The 16,677-nt window shown below is 36.0% G+C and overlaps 2 protein-coding genes across 12 annotated transcripts; both read left to right on the top strand.

Moving 5' to 3' along the window:
- Positions 1-685: 685 nt before the first annotated feature.
- Positions 686-12,113, top strand: LOC103713826 (probable 3-hydroxyisobutyrate dehydrogenase, mitochondrial). Of its 11 annotated transcripts, none has more exons than XM_039118281.1 (11): positions 687-841; positions 1,990-2,078; positions 2,432-2,546; positions 4,168-4,318; positions 6,159-6,241; positions 6,440-6,535; positions 7,812-7,954; positions 8,898-8,976; positions 9,621-9,700; positions 9,822-9,892; positions 11,838-12,113. In XM_039118281.1, the coding sequence occupies exons 1-11, from the start codon at positions 713-715 to the stop codon at positions 12,002-12,004; spliced, it is 1,203 nt and encodes a 400-aa protein (XP_038974209.1). In that variant the 5' UTR covers positions 687-712; the 3' UTR covers positions 12,005-12,113. The 11 variants fall into 11 exon arrangements, with proteins under 11 accessions (XP_038974216.1, XP_038974209.1, XP_038974212.1 ...); XM_039118284.1 differs by lacking the exon at positions 11,838-12,113 and adding an exon at positions 11,670-11,830 and having other exon boundaries at positions 688-841; positions 8,892-8,976; positions 9,655-9,700; XM_039118285.1 differs by lacking the exon at positions 11,838-12,113 and adding an exon at positions 10,780-11,645 and having other exon boundaries at positions 688-841; positions 8,892-8,976; positions 9,655-9,700.
- Positions 12,114-14,106: 1,993 nt separating this feature from the next.
- On the top strand, positions 14,107-16,208 carry LOC103713825 (photosystem II 10 kDa polypeptide, chloroplastic-like). Its single transcript, XM_008800856.4, has 5 exons — positions 14,107-14,326; positions 15,289-15,347; positions 15,512-15,567; positions 15,805-15,857; positions 15,994-16,208. The coding sequence occupies exons 1-5, from the start codon at positions 14,173-14,175 to the stop codon at positions 16,086-16,088; spliced, it is 417 nt and encodes a 138-aa protein (XP_008799078.1). The 5' UTR covers positions 14,107-14,172; the 3' UTR covers positions 16,089-16,208.
- The last annotated feature ends 469 nt before the right edge of the window (positions 16,209-16,677 follow it).

The raw sequence follows: 16,677 nt of genomic DNA on the forward strand, positions 1-16,677 counted from the left end.
AGAGAGAGAGTGATCGATCAAAGACCATCCCCAACCCCAACAACAGCAACAACAACAAAAAATCCCTCATAGATAACTAAAAGTTATATCAGCTAAACAACAATAAATTCCGGGTCTTGTCTTCTTTTTTGTTTCCCTTTCTTCTTTTGTTATGAGGAACTAAATTATTTTTCTTTCGCATTCTCAACAATAATTAGACACTAAAAGTAAAGAGAACTGCATGAGAAAAATGGGTTGATAGTATAATACATGAAAAATGGAGGACTTCCAACTAAGCACTTACAATTATCAGCCGAAGATGTTTATTCAAGTTAAAATAAATAAAGTACAAGTATATTGTTTTCAACAAATATAGGTCATGACATCTTAATGGCAAAAATGAGGCATATGTGATTTCTTGGCATGTGCAATGCACATGAGTTGATGCATGAGTCAATGTGATTCCTCCATTCAATTTATAATAGATTTATTTTCCAGGGATAGCTAAACATATCCTTACTTTTAATAATTTAATTTGAGGATAAAAGTTAAGCCTTGGTTTAAAATCCATGCACAAAGACTGGCTCAAATTCCAGGTCAGGGTTGGGTCCAAATCAAGTTGGATCCCAGTTAACCACACCACGTACATTCTCACCGGGGGTGATTATAACCTGATAGTTGCGTTAAAAGCCGTCTGCATTTCCGAGAGAGAGAGAGAGAGAGAGAGAGAGAGATGGCGATCGCGAGCAGATTACGAGCTCGCGGAGTTCTTTCAAGATGCGAGTCGAGTAATCTTCGATCTCTACTTTGGCCCTTTTTGAATCGAGGGTTCTCCTCGAGTTCCATTCCTTTCCACCTAGAGGCGAGTGATCTTTTCTTGTTTCCTGTATTATTCTTAATTTGTGTTCTGCTTTTAACGGATCAAAGTCTGTAAAAATTTGGTTGATGCTTGAATTGGTTGAAATTTATATGATAACATCTTGCAATAAGAGTACATACCTGACTTTTTTTTTTTAACAAAAAAATGTTAATTTGACAGAAAATAGTTAATTTTTAGTGGGTTTGATCAGTTTCATAAACCATCTATGTCCGAATCGAAGTGGAAGTGGAAATATAGATTGAAAGTTTAGGATGATGAATCGAAGAATCTGAGAAAAATAGTTCCTTTGAGGAAATTAAGCAGCTAATTTGAAAAGATTATTGAATTTTCTGGATAATCTATTTATCAGTAAATAAAGCTGATCATTGTGCGAGTCAAAGCTGGTGGTTTTGATGATGATAGTATAGATTGAGCATTAGGCTTAATATGTGAACTATTAAAGCCTAAATCGAAGTTGAAAATGTAAAATTGCTGTTTATGTAGTTCTCTTACCATCCAGTATGAGTTTTTGATCTTGTGGGAGAGTATACTGCAAGGACACGGATGAGGTGAAAACCAAATTAGTGTGACTAAGTATGAAAAGCTCTAAATTAGTGTGACTAAGTATGAAAAGCTCTCACCCTCATTACATTTTTCCTTTGGGTAGTCTACTCAGTGCATTGCCACTTATATGATTTCCATGGAGAGTATTATGTGAACGAATAGGTTATTTGTCTGCACTGTAGTTTAGTAATGAATCTACAACCATCAAATATAAACTAAACTAAAACACAACGATTTTTTTTCTTAAAGTTAGCGAGTATTTAATCTTAGTTATTCTAAAAGGTACTTTTCATGGTCTGTAGCACCGGTCCGTACCTGTCGGTACGGGCTGGTACGTACTGGTCCGGCCTGGGACCGGTACCGGATCAACGTGGAATCCGGTACCAGTAGTTTATTGTTGGAGAACCGGTACGGGACCGGTTCAGACCGGTACGGACCGGTCCGGGCCGCCACCGGTACGCCGACCGGTACCGGTACGGCGGACCTTACTACTTTCTTTATTTATTTTAGAGATATGATTATTTTCCATTGAACAATATTTGGATTACTTTTTTCTTGTCTTTCTATTACCTATTGATATGTTGCAGAGGGTTGGATTCATTGGACTTGGAAATATGGGTTTCCATATGGCAAGTAATCTGATAACTGCTGGATACAAAATCACTGTTCATGACATGTAAATCTCTCTTGTTCTATTCTATTCTATTCTATATTCATGATTATTTCTTTTTTACTTCTGATATTATTTCATTTATTTGTTAAGTTGTACGCAATATACTGTAGCATTTTCTGTTTCTTTATAATCTTTAGTTTTATGTTTGTTTCTGGTTTCCAACTAGGAACTAAAATTGTACAGAGAATCAAAACTCTCTTAATTGAGCTGACTCTCGTGTTCATAATTCTAATTTTACTATTAATGACTCTATAGTTGTATGATTATTATTAGCCTAGTTTAGTCTGTGAATTTTCATTTATTACTTTTTGAGTTTATTGGATCATACAAAATCTGAGACATTGGATGATTTCTAGTAATTATGATGCCCTGAAAAAGTTCTCGGATAAAGGAATTCCTACAAAAGAAACTCCTTGTGAAGTTGCAGAGTCAAGTGATGTCATAATTACAATGCTACCTTCTTCCTCCAATGTAAGTCATTAATGTTCCATTCTGTTCACATATTTTTCTATCTTTTCTTAATATTGTGTTTTAACCTTTAAAATTCTTAATCTCATTATCGAATCAACTCTATGCACATCCATTTTTTGGCTTATTGCCTTTTAGTTTGCCTATTTTGCTAGATGAAATACGCAAGGCCTGCAAAGAAAGCCAAAATTCCACTTGCACTGCATCTTAGCATGGATGCTAATTACTTTTACTTTGTTAAAACCACCCAATGAGTTTTTTGCATGCCAAATTTGAGAACTTACCTGTTGCATAAGCAGGAGTCATTTGCTCATATTAATATTATTATAACTGAGGAATTCATCAAACATAATGTACAGGGGAATATTTTAGGTTGCCACTCATACACTGATTATATACCTTTAAAGAAGCCAATGGCATGAAAATTAAGGGCTCTCTGAATTTTATCATGTAGGATGGTGATAGTTCTGTCAGAAGTACTTCGATTTCATGCTTTGGTATATTGTCTCTGACACAGTGATTGCATGTTCCTCTGTACCCATTTGCCTTCTCAATTCCCCATTTTGTTGAAGCTTTTTCGTGTCTTTCTTGTGCTGACTAAAAAGACTTCCCTGCTGATACATTGGCATCTTGTACTTCTATGTTGGACTACAGTCTATATAGATATTTATACCACTCTATTGGAGCTACCTTCCCTTCTCCATAAATCTCCTTTGAATTTTAAGTATCTGGAGAGCTCTATTATTTATAATAAGAGTACAGTTGGATAAGTGTAACCAAAGTTTGCTATTCAAAGCATCGTTCATGTGCATTTGGATATTAAGCGAGGTATTTGGTCTTAGTTATCATTGTGTAGGAATTATTGATTTATGGTTTTGAACACATTCCAGAACCTTAATCCAGTTTCTGCACTTATTCACATTTCGTGTGCATTTGGATATTAAGCAAGGTACTTGGTAATAGTTATCATTATGTAGGGATTACTGAATTATAGTTTTGAAAACATTCCAGAACCATTATCCAGTTTCTGCACCTATTCACATTTCCTGTACCTTTGGACTGTGAGAATTGATATTTGTTCAGTATCATAACTGTTGGCATCATTACGTAGGGATTACAGAATTGATATTCCATTTCGTGTTATTATCCATTTTGGAGTAAGAAGAAGAAGAAGAAGAAGATTGTTATTGTAGATTGAAAAGGACTTCCTACATGTTAACAGAAACCAGTCAGAGTACAAGAAGACGAGATGTGATGTTTTCTTTAAGTTTGAATTTATTTTCTTTACTATGATTGTATATCTGCAGATTTTCTTGTTTTACTAGCTTGGCGTCATTGCACTCCTTCACAAATGGCATAAATCACAGGCATGGCAAGGATTAAAAGACCTTATTTAATAACATAATGTTTAAGAAAATGTTTTGTCAAGATAATATGTGGCTTTTCTGATACTTAATGCTGTCTGGAATTTGCATCCAGACAGATTTCTAGATAGCTGATTGCATAGAGATATAAGTCGCTACATTAACCTCTAGTTGATTCAGTTCTTTGACTAATGTTATGTGGGTTTCTTCACTGTAGTGTTCAATGGAAGTAGCTTTGACATTCTGGAACCATTTTGCAGGTTTTGGATGTCTATACCGGACAAAATGGCTTGCTACATTGCAGGAGTCATCTAAGCCCATGGTTGTTTATAGACTCTTCAACAATTGATCCACAAACTTCAAGAATTCTTTCCACAAACATCTCAAAATGTCTTCTAAAAGAAAAGAAAGGTTCTGTTCAAGCTGAAGTCTTTTAATTTCATGCATACATGATTCTTGGATATCTGACCTATACGGCTCTGCCATCATCTCTTTGAGTGATTTTGTTTATCTGTCTTTTAATTTCATCCATACATGATTCTTGGAATCTGATCTGTACCATCATCTCTTTGAATTGAATTAGAAGCATTAACATTGGGTGTGCAAAAAAAAAGACTCTTTCCTTTGACAGCTGTGTTGTTTGACAATCATATTACGGTCCTCCGACTTAACTGAACATATCATGCTCTGAAGAATATGATAGCTTTCCTGAATGCCAACTAAGCCTGCCTTTATATGGTAACTCTTGCAATTCTGTACATTAGAAGTAGATGAGAATTGTTACATGGAGATGGATGTTAGGACTCAGATCTAACATATCTGCAGGATATTCTTTGAGGACCCATTCTTACAAAACTCTGTTATTTAAATAGATAAATTTGATGATATGACGATGATGAAATCACATTGTATCTTAATAAAAGAAATGTGAAAAGTGAGGAAAGGAAAGAGAAGATGGACCACTTCAAGAGGATCTGGACCTCCTAATAACCACTTTAAGGATTGTTATTTCCCATTAATACATATATTTCTTTATTTTTTCTCCAAAAAAGGCTAGATAGTTCTTTTAGATAGAGATTCTTGACCCTTCTAAATATAGAAACTAGAGATATGACATCCTAGACAATTTGCACAAACCATATTTCAAGCATATGGAATCCTATCTATCCATATCACAACTTTATGGAACATCCTACTGAAATCCCGTATTATCAGAAATCAAAAATACACCATAAGAGAAGAAAATTCTGGGATAACAATGATCTTTCTTAGAATGAAAATAATATTTCGGTCATGTAATAGTCTGTGTTTTCTTTTGGAAGACCTAAGCAATGGATCTTATGTTTTGTTGAGCAGCGACACAATCTAAAATGAAAAATAATTCACTAATGCTTTTAGTTTTTGCCAACTTATTGGCTTACAAAATTTGGTATATTGCTCAAGAAATCACATATTTCTAGCTAATTAGTGCTGCTATTCCTTCATTATATTGAGTTTGATGTGCTAGTAGATGCGAAACAATCATTATGTTATTCCTCCATTATGTTGGGCTTGATGCCCCTACCATATGGCTAACAATCATACCATGATGAGTTGGGCACACTGTTTATCGCTTATCATATGTAAATCTAGGTAGTATATGAATGAACAAGAAACACTGGTGGTAGGGTGGTGATCTTCTAAAGATTGCCAATATTACCATCAACGCATAGTGATTTTGGTCGAGTCCAAAATGAGTTGTTGTAATAATGTTGATAGTCATGTACAAGCTTTTAGGTGCACCTAAAGGAAAAACATGGATACAATTAGCAAGCTAGATGAGCCCCAATATCTAGGTAGTCAAACCAACTTGTCACTTGATTCAATTATCTAAATCGAGTGATTTTTAAATTGATTCAAGTAAGACAGTGGTATTAAATTATTGTCACTTGTTATGGCTTCAGCACTTGAGCAACTAGAGAGCTTCTGGTTTCAGAAAATACTTTAACACTCAGCTAAAAAATGCCAGGAATGACTATTATCATGTTGCTCTTACTTCACGAGGTTGTGAAGATGTATGGTTGGATCTGAGATGAAATCCGGAATCACATGTTGGATGGATAAATGGAATGATCTTTCATGAAAAGCATGGCTAACCTAAAAGGCCATATAGGCAATTTTTAAGTCAATCTGGTTATATATTCTATTCAGTCAAAAATACTTTTTTCATTTCTTTATTATTACTAGACATTAACCTGATGTTATTGTTCAGGGTTTGCAGACAATCCACTCATGTTGGATGCTCCTGTATCTGGAGGCGTTCCTGCCGCAGAAGCAGGGACCCTTACTTTTATGGTACTGCCTTGTGCTCCTCATTAATTACAATAATTATTTGGGAGTCACATAATGATAATTTGGAGGACCATTAGTTTGAACGGTGGGGAAATCCAGTTGAGGATCCTCTCTCACACATATACCTGTATATATTTTATTGACACGTAGATACATGATTATGTCCTGACCTGTAAACAAATCCAATTTTGTGTTGTATAGGTTGGTGGCTTAGAGGAGGCATATCTGGCTGCAAAGCCCTTGTTTCTCTCAATGGGTAAACAGACAATCTACTGTGGCAGTTCTGGCAATGGTGCTGTAAGTTTACTTCTCTTTCTAATTTCCTAAATTCCTTTCTGCTGAATGCCCATGCCTATCTCTACTTGTATGCAAAAAATAGAATGTTTGTACTGGGTTGAAAACTAATTTAAGAACAATCTCAAAGAGGCATCCTACTCATCGTACAACTTTGTTGTAGTGACTGAAATATGTGTTAAGAATGAGGAGCACTATCTTATTTCATTCAAGAGAACAATCTTACATTCTCCACCTGCACAGATGATTAAAATTTTCTTTTCAAAGCCAAATTCCTTGACAATTAATTTAGCTATGGAAAAACTTGAAAGTGGTGTTAGTATAACTCCAACTATGAGTTAATTATTTTGGTTTGAAGTATGGTATGGGCCGGTTCAGCCCTTACTGAACCGGTACGGTTCCGCCATGAAAACCGGTACGCACTGGAGCCGAGGAAGAAAGGGAGAAACAGTGAGCGAGCGGGAGCGGGAAGGAGAAGCAGCCACCGCGGACGCCTGTGGAGGGCCGTGGGGGCGTGGCGGAGGCTATGGCCGCGGAAAAAAATTTGGAAATTTTTAAGTGAAGTCGGCAAACCACTTACCGACTTCATTTAAAAATTTCTAAATTTTTTTGCGCAGCCCCCCCCCCCCCCCGCCCCTCCGTGGCTCTCCTTCTCCCTCTCTCCTCTGCTCGCTCGTTGTTTCTCTTCTCCTTCCCCGGCTCCGGCTGGGCTCTGCCCGTACGGGCCCGATACCAGGACGGTACCGAACGAGCTGAACCGGTCTGGTCGCTGATCGGTATGGCTTCCGGTACTGGTTCAGCATTACTCTGGTTTGAAATACTGGAAATGTGAAAGTTTGTGTCCCACATGTGAGGAAATTGATTTTTGAAAAAAAGGGGCAATTGAAACATAGAAAACCGAGCTTAACTTCACGGAACATGCATAAATTTTGGAAGCCCCAACTGGTGCTTTTGTATTCATAAACTAGAACTTTTAAGTATCCCCTATATCATATGAGTAAGCAGCTAGAATAATTGCAATATTTTCTTTGGTCTAATGGCATGTCATTTTCCTGTTAATTGCTTGGTCATGATAGCATGTCCATCCCATTTCTATTTAGTTAAGTGTAAATATGTTTGATTCAAGTGAGAATTAGTATTCCAGCTGTGATGGCAAGGAGGATGAACAGAGCTGTTGTAAATATGTGCAGTTCCATCACAATTCACAAGATGATGTTCATAATTCTATCAGCTTTGGAACTGACCCTGAGTTCACCTTGAGTGTGGTTTTTGGTCTCAGGCAGCAAAAATTTGCAATAATTTGGCAATGGCTGTTAGCATGCTTGGGGTCTCTGAAGCATTTGTTCTTGGTCAGCATCTAGGGATTACAGCTAGCACGTTAACAAAAATTTTCAATTCATCAAGTGCTCGCTGTTGGAGTAGGTAGTGTACCCTCATCTTATGTCCTAAATGTATTTGTTCAATATTTAGAGAAGCATATGGTACAAAAGTCTCTCCTAATGAAGCCTAAATTTGTCTCTCAAATCTATTTTGTATAATGCTGATATGCCTTTGACTTTCTCTTGATGTTAACTAAAATGCCTCTCAACCTACTTTGCGTAATGCCAATATGCCTTTGGACAAACAAACAATCCTTCCCATTAATTGTACATGTGAACACTTGGATGACTGGTTTATTGCAATATTGAGAGAGTTCAGCTGGTTGTCTGAACCATTTTCTCTTAATTCCCATAAACAAGTATTTTCTTCCTTCTTGGCCATGATATCATCTTCTGCCAACTTGATCTTTTCATCCTTCATAGGAATGGTTCTTGCTGATGATCAACAACTTTCTCTTGTTAATCATGGAAAACTTTCTTTGTGAAGTTTCTTATCTTCACAAGAGTTTCAGGAAACGTTATTATTACTTAATTTCTAGGAAATTGGTTAAACGTAGGTATCCTAGAGTTTCACTACTTTTATAAAAATTTGATGTATCAGGTGGTGCCAACCCAAAATAGTTACCTCAAGCCTTATCCTTTTGTTACATTGCTTGCTTTGAGATCTTGAGATTGATATAGTAACAACAAAAGCTGACAATTTCAGTCCTTGTGATATGCTTTGTCATTGGCTTACAAGGTTACCAACCAGGCTTCCCACATAGCAAAGACTTGACCAAAATTATGCTCATTCATGTTCATTATGTTAGGTGCGTTCAGTTAGAACATCCTATAATACCCTTGTCCATAAAATACTCAGATGTTATTACCAAAAAGAATGAGATCTTAAGTGTTCTGTCCTTTCTATGAATTTATTGACATTGATTAACCCTGGCGAAGTAGATCTTGAACTGTTGTCTAATTTTCACAACATTTGATAGTGACAGTTACAACCCAGTCCCTGGAGTAATGGAAGGGGTGCCTTCATCAAGGAATTATGATGGCGGATTCGCATCTAAACTAATGGTATGCAATATGTGTATATGCTGGCTTTATACAAAGTTTTAATTGATAATATTGGTCTGATCTCTCAAAAATTTCATAACAAAGAACGGGCAATACCCTCAGCTGATGATTATAATTATATGTATCCTCACATTGATTGTCATTACTAACATCCAACTAGGCATTTCTTGTTATCAAGTAATTTATGTATGTTTAATTTACTATGAGGTTGCTCCATGTGTTTAATTCTACTCAGAGAACCCATCTTCCTATTAGATTGCAATTTTTAGTGCTCAATTTCAATCTTACATTGAAAAGACTGCTCCATACGAAACTTAACATTCAACACACCTTGTGGTGTCTCCATTTCTCATTCCCAGATGATGTTTAACCATCATTGAATTTTTGAAATATGAAAAGGCCTTTGCAATATTGATGGGAATACTCCGTTCTATGTAAACTTCAGTTCTGATGATGCATTGATGTGATATAATAAATTCTAGTTTCTCTCTTACTTTCTCTGATAGTATTGCATATTTTGATCCCCCTGATTCATCATTTTTCCCCTAGAAAGAAGCTTATAGTTGCACCAAGGGTATAGTTCCAGGCTAGATGCATGTTGAAATCAATCAGCCGATCATGATACAAGAATAATTTTCATACAGGCTAAAGACTTGACATTGGCCATGACATCTGCAGGAGAGATCGGTCTCAAGTGCCCCCTTACTTCTGAAGCACGTGATATGTGAGTTACCCTCAGAGTAAATTTAAGTGTTTTGAGAAAAAAAGACCTCCTTGTAATCTTCGATATTTTACATTTAATTTTGGTTTTAACACTGCTTCTATAAACAAATTTCTGATTGCAGTTACATGGAATTGTGTGCGAAGGGCTATGACTCTAAGGACTTCTCCTGTGTCTTCCGCCATTTTTACTCCGGTAAGGATGAGAGCTAGGTAGATCTGTGGTCATCACTGTGCACTAGTTCATCAAACATGCTTTGTATAGGATCAAAAATGGATATGTAAGGAGTGAATGTTAAATTGTATCCAAGTAGTTTCTCATAATCATAATCTTTTCTAGCCTTCTTTTTTCCTGATTATTTGAGATTGATTTTATGGATTCTCATTCGCAAGTATTCATATTTAGGATCACCTCTGATGTCATTCCAAATTTCTTCATATTGTTCCTTATAATCTCCATCTATATTAAGTTATGACTTCCTCTTTTTTACAATCTTCAATGTAAACTAAAGTACCTCTCCTTATATGAGCCTTCTCAGATGTTTGTTGTATAAAACCATACAATCTCAATCAGTTTTCTATCACTTTATTCTTAAGTCGTCCAACTCCTACAGCTCCTCTAGTATTTTTTTTTTAAATCTATTCTTCCTACTTTTACCATACATTCATCTCAGTATTCTTATCTCTATCACATTCAATTTTTTTCATGTACTTTCTTAATTATTCAGCACTTTGAACCATATGATGTTGTCGGCCTTGCTATTGTTCTATAAAATTTTCCTTCAAGTCTCCAAAATATGCGCCTATGACATAATATTCCAGATGTATCTCTCTATTTCATCCAATCAGCTCTAATTCTATTACACGTATGTTCGTCTATCTTCTTATTATTTTGTATAATAGATCCTAAATAATGAAATGAGTTACTATAGTATCATTTGTCCATTGATCTTAATTGATATAATAACTTTATTTTTATTCTCATTTATTGCATTCCATATACTTTTTCTTGATTCTACCAGTTTTTAAATTTAATATTCAACCTAGTTTTCTTTTCATCAATCAGTACTATATTATCTGCAGGTTACTTGTAATGTGCATCTTTCTGGATATTAGATATGAGTTCGCTCATAATTAATATAAAAAGATATGGTTTTAGTACTAATCCTTGATGTAAGACTACTGTGACTGAAAAAAAACTTACATGTGCCACAACTCCTAGTACTTGTTAATGCTCAGCATGCATGTACTCAGTTATTTCAATATATCATTTATATATAATACCTTTCCTTCCTAGAGTTCGTGTAATCTCTTATCTTGTCATCCTATCATCAATTTTCTGTAAATCAATAAAGATCATATGCAGACTTGTTCCCTTTCTCTATATTTTTCTATCAATTATGTAAACAAAAAGATGGCTTCCCTTGTTGATATTTCAGGTATAAATCCAAGTTGGTTATTTAAAATAGCTATTATTTGTCTTAATGTTTTTCAACTTTCCCATTCTTATTATTTCATAGTGACTCATAAACTATGAATTGTAGTGATGTAGTTTTTGCCTAAAAGAAAGAAAAAGAATCATGTAAGTTAGATGAGAAACACTTTGAGCCTGGCCTCATTTGACATGAGGCTCAATTAAGCTTGACCTCCCTTGGCAACATACAGCTGCCTCAAGAAATTTTGCATCCGACATTACGAAACTCAGGAACTTCCATTATGAAGAGGGATCAAGGCAGCAATATTATTCCTAGCAGGGATCTTACTTTCTCGCATGCCTCCCTTTACATTGTTATATATTAATTGCAATATAATTCAAAGCTCATCAAAACTTAAGAAAAAAAGCTCGTGTCAATGAAAACCCTAATGTAAAATTTGCTATTCATTACGGTAGATCTCTATTTTGCCTTTCATGAAGCGCAGGTGTGATAATTGATTGGAGCTAATTCACTGATATATCATATCTAAATGCAAAGGTATCAATAGGTATGAATTACATAATTCATACTTAACTGGAGAAATAAAGCTCATGATGTAGAAAATCTCAACTGAAAGTTTACTATACATCATATTCTATCACTGCTGCGTCTCTCATCAAGCTCAGGAATGATGATTAAGTGATTGAAGCTAATTCACCAATTCAGCATATCTAAATGCAAAAGTTGGCACCACCTGTGCTTGCTCCGATGGTATCATTCCTCATCACTTGGACATGTCAGCATGGATCGATTTCGGTTGGAGTCGGCTCTTGACAGGTAAAATAGGTGTAGGGTTGAAAGAGATGGGGATTATAGTGATTAACCCCTTCTGATCAGAGAGAGAGAGAGAGAGAGAGAGAGAGAGAGAGAGAGAGGTGTTATTAGAGTACATGGCAAAAGCCACCCTAGAATGGATATTCAAAGGCAATCTTCCTCCACCTTGAGCTGTATATCTTGTTCAGAAGCCTAGAACTTCAAACTAACTTCAACTTCGAACTCAGAATCTCCCTCCGCCTTGAGCTGTATATCTTGTGACAGGGATGACAACTGATTTAGGGCAGGTTGGTTCGGACTTCAAACTCACGGGTAAATATCTCTCACCAGAACAAAATCCATGTAGTTTATATAGAACCAGAGTTGCAGGAAACTGGACTCTATGCCGCTACAGCTGCATCCGTACAATCCAACAATTTCTCGGGCCTTTGAACATTGGATGTTTACCCTGTTGCAAGCAACGAAGAAATTATATCCTGCACCACGTGCACTATGCGATGGTGCACCACACCAATCATATACGCATGTTTCTGTGGACTTCATACATCGTGTGCTCATCTCAGTGATTGGTCCATAGGAACATGCCTATGTGATTGGTGTGGTGCATATAATTTCTCGTGAGGACAATCAGCTTTTGACCTAATGAACGATTTTTTATGAGAAAGGGTGCAGGTGGTAATGAGAAGAATTGAGTTATTAGAATCACGTGGATTCATGTTGGGTTTGGGTCGAAAACTTTTTATGCTACGATTTAATTCCACTAGAATGAGCACGGGAATAAGATTCAGATTGGGTTTGGGTCGAAAATTTTTTATGCTACATTTTAGGATGAATACGGAATAAAATGAAAATTTCGATTTTGAACCCAATTCCATGTTTGATATGATGATAAGCAACGGAATTATATTTCTTTTAGAAGGAGCTGATCCCTACCTTTTCTACCGTATATCCATCCTACTCTCAAAGGCTGATTTTGATGAAAATCGAACCTCCATCTCCTTGCCCAAGCCATCGAGTAAATGCTCGTTGGTGGAATCATGTCTTTTGGAATCAGAATTTCTTTAAATAAAACTATGATGTTTTCACTCTTAAATGGGAGAAATAGTTATTTCCATGAAAGCATAGACATAAATCAACAAGCATGTATTGTAATATGATATCAGTTTTTTTCTTAAAGGCTCATTGTGTATGATATACTAGCAAATGAGCATTGCGCACTGCATCTTAAAGGAAAAGCTAATCAAAGAAAAATAAAAATATTAAAAAGTTAAATAAAAATAGATATATATATATATATCAAATAAATATAAAAAATAAATAAAATTCTACCGATGAAAAAGATAAAAACATGAAAAACATAAAGTGAAAAAATAAATATAAAATAAAAAAGATAAAATATAAAAATGAAAATTAAGGGTCATGTTAGCATTATAACGGATGTTGCTTAATTTTTTTTCTTTTTCAAGAGAAAATTGGTTGTTACTTACAAATTTATCATATAGATGTATAATATAATGGAAGGCCTCATAAAGGATTATAATGATTTTATTATAAAATTAATTTCATTTCTTAGATAACTATGTCTTAGAAAATCGATATAAAATTGATTATATTTTGATATATATAACTAGCTAAATTAAATTTCAGAATCAAATCGTTATTTCCTCTTCCATGCATTCATTTTTCATGCCCATATAGCGGAATCAAAATCACGCAGCCTTCCATTCGCATCCCATTCAGATCATTTTCCATTTCCTCTTTGGGCATGAAAATATAAATCAACCACACAAAGAAAAAAAACTGATATGATATTACAAATATAAATCAACCACACAAAGAAAAAAAACTGATCATAGTTATTTTCCAAACAACCACACATAGCTCAATGAACACACAGAGGATCACGGGGAATCAACAACTGGGTGGCTGTAATAGCAAATACACGTGATTCTCACGTGTGGTGCACACATAGAGGAACCCTGGTCCCTAGAAAATTTTCATCCATAAAAGAAAAAAAATATCCTACCTCTCTAATTCTCTCCTCACCCTTCAGTAAAGATAATGTTTGCAACACCAATATCAGGATCAAGGCACAGAGAAAATGCCACGTATCAACAAAAACAATCACTCACTCACTTGGTGTCATTCCAATCTCTGCATATTAAGTTAAGCTATTAGAAAGGAAGGAGAGAGCAGAAGAGCCAAGGGCAGTTTCAGGAACCCCGAGATGGCAACCTGCGTCATGTCTTCCTTGGCCCTGAAGCCTTCTCCATTCCTTGAGAGGTCACAGGCTAAGGGCCTCCCCTCCTTGGCCAGAAACCCTTCTTCTCTCAAGGTTCAGGCTAGTGGTGGCAAGAAGATCAAGACTGCCACACCCTATGGTTAGTATTCAACAGCAACTCTGACTCAAAGCTTCATCTGCTCTCGAATTTAGCAAGCATGTAGTTGCATGCATGACAAACCCATATCATCACCACCATCACCTCCACCACCACCATCAGAAAGCATGCAGGTTTGTATAATATGTATAGCTCCTGATCAACATGGTAGTATGTTCATAACAAGAAGATCAAAGACTGCCAGAGACTATGGTTAGTATTCAACAGCAACTCCAACTCAGAAGTTTCATCTGCTCTAGAATTGAGCAAGCACGCAGTTCCATGCATGACAAACCCATATTATCACCACCACCACCACCATCGTCAGGAAGCATGCAGGTTTATATAATATGTATAGCTCCTGATCAATATAGTAATACTTTCATACCAAGAAGATCAAAGACTGCCCCAGACTATGGTTAGTATTCAACAGCAACTCCCGACTCGAAGCTTCATCTGCTATAGAATTGAGCAAGCACGTAGTTGCATGCATGACGAACAGATTATCACCACCACCACCACCATCAGAAAGTGTGCAAGTTTATATAATATGGATAGCTCCTGACCAACATAGCAATACTTTCATACCCTCCTTAGCATCAACGATTCAAGATCAGTTTTTAGAGACGGCAACGAAAATGTCAGGGAAAAATTCTGGCTTGTTTAGTAGATCGCTAAACCGGAAAGATCAATTATCATTGCTATGAGGTACTGCATCCGCTCTAAAGCCAGATTCTTCTATGGCAATGTGATTACATCACGAGGCTGATTTTAACTTTTCCATCTGTCAATCAATAAAAATAAAATCAACCTATATATTTATTATTTTATGGCATTTAACATATCTCCATAGTCTAGAACTTCCTTTCACAGGAACTGAATTTCTGGTTTTGTTCATGTCAACCTCTTATCTATGCATAGACCAAATTTTCTTTTCCAGTGATTAAAAATTAAAAAACTTGTAGGGACTGGAGGAGGTATGGATCTGAGAAATGGCGTCGATGCATCTGGAAGGAAGCCTAAGGTCGGATTTCTTTCCCCCTAATTCCTCTCATAATTAACTAACTATATGGTTATATTGGAAACCATTAGAGGTGTCTTTTGGGTTTCAAGTAACAGTTGCAGCCTCCACTACTGTTTCTGATAGAAGCTTCCATCTCTACTTTGTGTTGCCTATAATGGATACAGGGGAAGGGTGTCTATCAGTTTGTGGACAAATATGGTGCAAATGTCGATGGCTACAGGTAGGCATTCGACAATTTCTTTGCTTTCTGTTATCATTACTTCATCTATTATTACCCAAAGCAAGGAGGGCGAAGAACTAAATGCAGTATGCAGCAAGGGCTATGCGCCTATGAATGTTAAACTTCACCTATAGCATTCTCAAGAAAATAATTGCAAATTGATCATGAAATTGTTGTGGCAGTAATGATTTATTTATCATCACGCGAAGATTATAATTTGGATACTTCTACTTGCAGCCCAATTTACGCACCTGAAGAGTGGTCCCCAGGTGGAGACGTCTATGTTGGAGGTTAGACCAGCAAACAAAAACATATGATATCAAATCTAAATTGGTGCAGGAGCAGCATAATATCTACTCATCAGAAACCTTAGTTTTGAGTCACATTTTCCTTGAACTAATATTGGGATAAATGTGGGTCATGCAGGAACCACAGGGCTTTTGATATGGGCTGTAACCCTGGCTGGACTTCTACTGGGTGGTGCTCTTCTTGTGTACAACACAAGTGCTCTGGCTCCGTAGAATGTTATCACAATGATAATGTAATCTAGCCTACTATTTCTCTCAGAGAGAACTTGTTGTTGATACTCTCCTATATCATTGTTTTGCTATAATGCAAACTAATATTTCCTTAGTCAATAACCGTAAGGATCTCATTTCTGAATGCTAAACTACACTTCTGTCAGTGAGATAGTATTCACTATCTACAGCAACAACATTGCATAGACTAGGAGTTAACAAGGTTGTCCTCAAACATAACATCTCATACTATATATAAAGCAAACGCTGGCCATAATTGACCATTGCCAAGGATTAGACATTAAACCATCTCACAACCTACAGGGTTAAAAAAAAAAAAATCCTGCAAAGTCTTGAAACTGAACCACCTTGAAAAATCCCAAATCTCTTTTCTGAGGGGGAAAATCCTAAATCAAAAAAAAAAATCATAAACCATTTACCTCAACTTAATCCCAAATCTCTTAGATTGTGATAATTATTATTTAATAGATTCTGGAGTACTTTTACAGGACTCCTATGTATAAGAGACGGCTTTTTATTTACAAACATATTCCAAAACTCTCACTGAAATCTTAAAAAGGGAAAAAGACTC

The sequence above is a fragment of the Phoenix dactylifera genome, unplaced genomic scaffold (assembly GCF_009389715.1).
Source record: "Phoenix dactylifera cultivar Barhee BC4 unplaced genomic scaffold, palm_55x_up_171113_PBpolish2nd_filt_p 000331F, whole genome shotgun sequence".
Lineage (NCBI taxonomy): Eukaryota > Viridiplantae > Streptophyta > Magnoliopsida > Arecales > Arecaceae > Phoenix > Phoenix dactylifera.

Excerpts from the sequence above, each read along its gene's own strand:
- LOC103713826 (XM_039118280.1), top strand. The coding sequence starts at position 713 with ATGGCGATCGCGAGCAGATTACGAGCTCGCGGAGTTCTTTCAAGATGC. Across the intron at positions 4,319-6,158 it reads TCTTCTAAAAGAAAAGAAAG|GGTTTGCAGACAATCCACTC; the intron begins GTTCTGTTCAAG and ends GTTATTGTTCAG. Across the intron at positions 6,242-6,439 it reads CAGGGACCCTTACTTTTATG|GTTGGTGGCTTAGAGGAGGC; the intron begins GTACTGCCTTGT and ends TGTGTTGTATAG.
- LOC103713825 (XM_008800856.4), top strand. The coding sequence starts at position 14,173 with ATGGCAACCTGCGTCATGTCTTCCTTGGCCCTGAAGCCTTCTCCATTC. Across the intron at positions 15,348-15,511 it reads CATCTGGAAGGAAGCCTAAG|GGGAAGGGTGTCTATCAGTT; the intron begins GTCGGATTTCTT and ends TAATGGATACAG. Across the intron at positions 15,858-15,993 it reads TGGAGACGTCTATGTTGGAG|GAACCACAGGGCTTTTGATA; the intron begins GTTAGACCAGCA and ends TGGGTCATGCAG.